The sequence below is a fragment of the Littorina saxatilis genome, unplaced genomic scaffold (assembly GCF_037325665.1).
Source record: "Littorina saxatilis isolate snail1 unplaced genomic scaffold, US_GU_Lsax_2.0 scaffold_3496, whole genome shotgun sequence".
Taxonomy (NCBI): domain Eukaryota; kingdom Metazoa; phylum Mollusca; class Gastropoda; order Littorinimorpha; family Littorinidae; genus Littorina; species Littorina saxatilis.
Window position 1 is genome coordinate 1 of NW_027128714.1, and position 5,197 is coordinate 5,197.

The 5,197-nt window shown below is 43.4% G+C and overlaps 1 protein-coding gene across 1 annotated transcript; it reads right to left on the reverse strand.

Moving 5' to 3' along the window:
* Positions 1–361: 361 nt before the first annotated feature.
* Positions 362–5,060, reverse strand: LOC138957055 (uncharacterized). Its single transcript, XM_070328228.1, has 2 exons — positions 5,042–5,060; positions 362–2,847 (listed from the first exon to the last, which is right to left on the reverse strand). Exons 1-2 carry the CDS (start codon positions 5,058–5,060, stop codon positions 2,288–2,290), a joined length of 579 nt encoding a protein of 192 aa, XP_070184329.1. The 3' UTR covers positions 362–2,287.
* Positions 5,061–5,197: the final 137 nt, after the last annotated feature.

A 5,197-nucleotide genomic window follows, 5' to 3' on the forward strand; every position in this document is an offset into this window, starting at 1 on the left:
AATCACAAATGAAAAAAAGCAAAGAATGACAGCGAAACACAATTGTGAAAACCTGCCTTCCAAGACAAGTTTCTTCAATAATGAAGCAAATTACAAATCTTTTAGGATTGTCTTCCTTCTCTCCCTATTCAAAGATAGATTATAAACCCAAAATCAGAAATACATAACACAGAAAAACAAATATTTTGAAAAGAAAACCTTAAAAGACACAAGTTTTCTTTTCGAATGAAGCGCCCTTAATAAATAAACAGACGATTAAAAATATTAGCTTTAAGTGATTTGTTTTTGTTTACTCCTATGTTCAAGGGCATGAGAACCAGGTGTGCGAAGTCTTACGCGTCAACAGTATTCAGAAAATATCTTTTTATCGTGATTGAGAGTTCAAATATTAAAAGGGTAACATCTTTTCATGTCATCTGGAAAAAAAATGCTCTGCCCATGCACGTTGACACAGTGAAATAAAGATGTTCAGAATCGAACACCAGACGGCATCAGTAGAATTTCTTATCGTGGAAAAAATGTAAACAGTTTGCTGTCACACATTACTTTCAATTTTATTATCATATATAAAGAAAATATGTTTTGTGTTTTCGTTTGATTTTCTCATTGCCACTAACACTTCTGTAACTATACGAGCTCTTACATACAAGATAATGACACCAAAATTGCAGTCAGTTTCAACACCATCTTAAAGACAGACATGATTTCGCTGACATTTCACATGCAAATCTACAATTTCGTCAGAGGGACACAAAGCAAGCACCTGTCGACAGATTCTTGTGAGCTAAAAAAGCTTCTTTTCCTCCTTCACCCCCCCAAACTCCCCCTCCCCTCCCACTTCTCCTTTCTTCAACGCCAACGCATTAAACATGACGAGACCCAAGGCTATTCATTAGAAAGTAGTAATTGGCAGTTTGGAAGCACAGTTGTGGAGTTTAGTACCAAATCGACGTATCAGATTCCCCTTTCTCAGGTCTTTCACCGACAATCCACCGAGAGAAACCGATCTCTTTTCCAGCGGAGCTTTGTTCCTCTGAGAACTTGAAAATCTGTTTTAGTCCCATGATGAGAGAGGACGCAGGTCGAAAAAGAATTCTCTTGACAGGTTCCTGACACTGGACAATACACACGGAGCTCGTGGATATATCTCACAAGTCACGTCCTTTGCCGGTAAAATTGAAAAGAAAGCGTTGTTGTTAAAAGCACAAATAATTGTAGATCAAGGCTTCTGAAGAATGTCTAAAATGACAACGACACTGCTGAAAACATGCGCGACGCTCAACCGATTGTTTCTCTCCTCAGTCTCGGAATTTGCCGTCAAATACAAGACAGTGTTCTTGACACGGAGAAGTATTTTTTGCCCAGATATGAGAATGAGTATGATGATCAGTAAGTAACCTTGCTGAAGGCACGTTGTTTATGGAAAGTTTTTCACCCCACGAGTTAAAAATCTCTTTGCTGATTCTTGTAACTGCAGCAGCTGACGTTCTATTTGTACGCATGTGCCTGACTTCCTGATACCGTTGTACCAAAGAGGGTAGAAGCTAAGGACAAGTCTCGCAGGATGGGGTGTCTTATGAAGGATACCAAAGTCATACGTCATGATATTCAGATCACCAATGACTTCTTCATTTTTGATGTGAAACAACATTCCACGTGCACCCATATCATTCTTCATTGTTTGTTTTAGCATTAAATGCTACGTGGAGTGTTTGACGCAACGCACTTGATTCGCGGCTTGTTTCACACACAATGAAACGCCCAGTACTTCACATATATCTCAATTGTGTCGCTGTTTGCTTTGCAGTCAATGAGTGTTCTAAACGATGGCCATGTTTTGCTGTTTGTTTCACAGTAAATGAAACGCCGAGTACTTCACATATCTCAAATGTGTCGCTGTTTGTTTTGCAGTCAATGGAACTTGGAGTGTTCGATACGTTGCACGTGCTTCGCTGTTCGTTTCACAGTAAATGAAACTTTGGGAGTGTTCGATACGATGCACTTGTTTCGCTGTTTGCTTCAGTCAGAGTAAATGAAACTTGGGAATAATTGACACACCGCACGTGGTTCGCTGTTTGTCCCAAGACGAATGATACATGGAGTGCTTTACACAGCGCGTGTCTTTCGCTGTTTGTTTCACAGTCAATGACACGTGAAGCCATCGACACTTGACTGTACAGGACCACATCTTCGTGTCTTCTCATCACCACACAATAATACACACACATTTTCAACAAACAAATGTACCCATTCCATTCTCACAAAACGCCTCCCGTGACAACAACAGCTACACAACAGTAGCCGGGTCTGTCTTGGAGCTGGAAGCTTTCTGTCCCCACGTGACCACAGAGGGGTGATGCGAGTGTCTGTGAACGTTGAGGTCACACTGTACCTGTTCGTACACCCTTCCTTCTCTGTCCACTGAAATGTTGACGTCTCGGCACACAGGTTTTCCCACTATCCCCGGGCCTCCGACCCCTAGTTTTACCCCTATTCCCTTCACATTCCCTCCTCCTCCTTCGCTATACATGCTGTGCGTCTGAGTTTTGGGCACGAACAGCGAGCAACCTTTGCTGGCGTCAGATTTGCCGCTGACGTCACTGAAATGGTCCGTGACGTAAAGCTGCGCTTTCGTCAAACTGCGCTCCCGGCGCACCTGTATGAGTCTGCGATGACGCTGCGTGTCCGTTCTGAGCATGCGCACTGCTAGAAGAACGAGGAGCACGAGAATGAAGCCGCCAGCGATGGGAACGGCGATGACGGCTGCCTTGAACCACAGGTCACGGTCGTCGTCCTCACGGTCCCCGTTTCTGGAGTAGATGACGCCTCGCTCTCCCCCGCCTGGTCCTGAAAAATACAAAGAGAGTTGATGCGTTTTAGCTGCATGATTAGAATTGTATTTGGTTGCATTCTCCCTCCCTCCCTCCCTCCTGCTCCCAACATGGAGTACGATTGCATGCTCAAAATGGCAGGGGGAAAACCCACGGTCAAACATGTAAAACCTCGTCTAAAAATTAACAAAACAAACCAAATAAAACCAAATCAAAACAAAACAAAACAAAACAAAACAAAACAAAATTACGAGTGCTCGTGGGGGTTGCAGCCCACGGATGCAGAAGGCAAAGAAGAAGAAGAAGACAACAGAGCAAAGAGAAGAAGGACAAGAAGTTTAGCAGCATCAACAATACGATTAGGCTGGCAATGCAAGGTGTAAGACTAAGAGGTAGCGAGTTCTTGTACGCACATCAAGTGACAGTAATTCAGTATCCGTGTGATCATCATCTCGATAACGATAAATACAGAAAAGGTTTATCATAAAAAACAATCCCGCGATATTTTATTTAAATCAATCCGCAAACAACTATCCACATGCATGCGGATTCAGAGGTGAAGTTGCGGCGGAGGTAGGATTACGAACTTTGAAATCAATGTGGACGATCTTTTCCTGCCCCTTTCCACAAAGCCGCGGGTCTAAGGGAGATTTCACGCAAAAACATCAACACCAGCATTTATTGAAAAGCCATACAATAGCAGACTCGCACGGGTAGCCCAGGATTATCCCAATGACGCATAGGACCACCCGGGCCCCTGAAAATCCCACCCGTATGTATCCATACCCCGTCCCCGTCCCCTTCTCCCAAACCCCAACATGCCCCTATTTTCTAAGCTGTCCTGCAGCCAGTCGCCAAGCTGTCGACAGAATCGACGTAACGCTGTGGTGCCGATCTCTACTCCTTTCAGTTCAAAGTCTGTCAGCTTTCTTACACCCTGACAGGCACATGATTTTCCTCACCCAGGACGGCCAACCATAGGTCGAAACAAGCGCGTACAAAGTTCTTTAATACAGCCTTTACTTTGGGTGTTCTTACTTCGAATGTTTTATTGTTCTTATTTTTGTTTTTTAAGGTTGTTGTCATGTGTTGTTTTGGTTGTTTTAAGAGCAGATGAACCCCGCTTTTCCATCTATTGTAATTCATTGTATGGACAATTAATGATCTTATGTCTTATGTCTCTCATGTCTTCTAGTACTCCCGAAACCTTGCAGACTACAGGCTTTATATGATCTCACAATTCCCTATCCAAGACGACGACAACGTCCACTAGATTTCAGCCAGTACATTTGGGCAATGTACTTGTCGAACTCTCCATGTTTTCTTAATGCTTATTCTCTAGTTATAGCACAGCGGAACCACCATTTTAAGAACCCCCCAATTTAAGACCTTGTTTCCTCAGACTTTCTGTTCATAACCTCTGTAAAACAAGAGGCGAAGCCTTCAAGGCTCACGTAAGAAATCGACAAACAGTAACACAAACTCAATCACTCCGTCACACATACACACACACACAGTAAGCATAAGTGATACGGTGCAAGAGTGCGAGACACTAGATCTAGATCTGTCTGTCTGTAGCCTACTTACGGGGACACGACTGCCAGATGGCCAGATCGACACTGCGCTTTCGACAGCGCTTCCTCGCGCAGACACTGGAAACACGCTGTGCAGATTAACCTGTAGGAAATCTCCTTTGGTATCTTCTTTACCTATTTTTCTGGAGCTACGAAACCGAACAATGTGAAATCACGAGTCGTCTTCTCCGAATCGGCGAACTGCAGCTCGGTGATAACTGTATCTATACCACAGTCCTTCACGCGATCTGACCTAACCTTGACCCCTGACCTTGTCTACATACCACACACGACACAAACCAGTCAGCTGTTTTTACCCCCCCCCCCAAAAAAAAAAACCCACCACCCGTTTTCTTTGGATACACACTTTAACTACATACGTGCCGACGAAATGTTGATCATTGCTTCAATACTTTGAAGCTGTTGCTTGAATAATAACCAGGTAAAATTAGTATTTCGGTGTTCAGTCAAATGTTAAAGTTTCTACCACAGACATACATACATACATACATACATACATACATACATACATACATACATACATACATACATACATACATACATACGCACGCACGCACGCACGCACGCACGCACGCACAGACAGACAAAAGTTAGCATCGCATAGGCTACACTTACGTGAGCCAATGACCCCCATTTTAAGACTCCCTCATTTTTAAGACCCTAGTATTTTCTCAGATTTTTGTTGGGGAGGTTTTAAAAGGAGGTTCCACTTTAGTTCTTGCTCTTTCCTTTCTCTCTGTGACCAAGGCTGACCTGGCGCTATGGCAGACT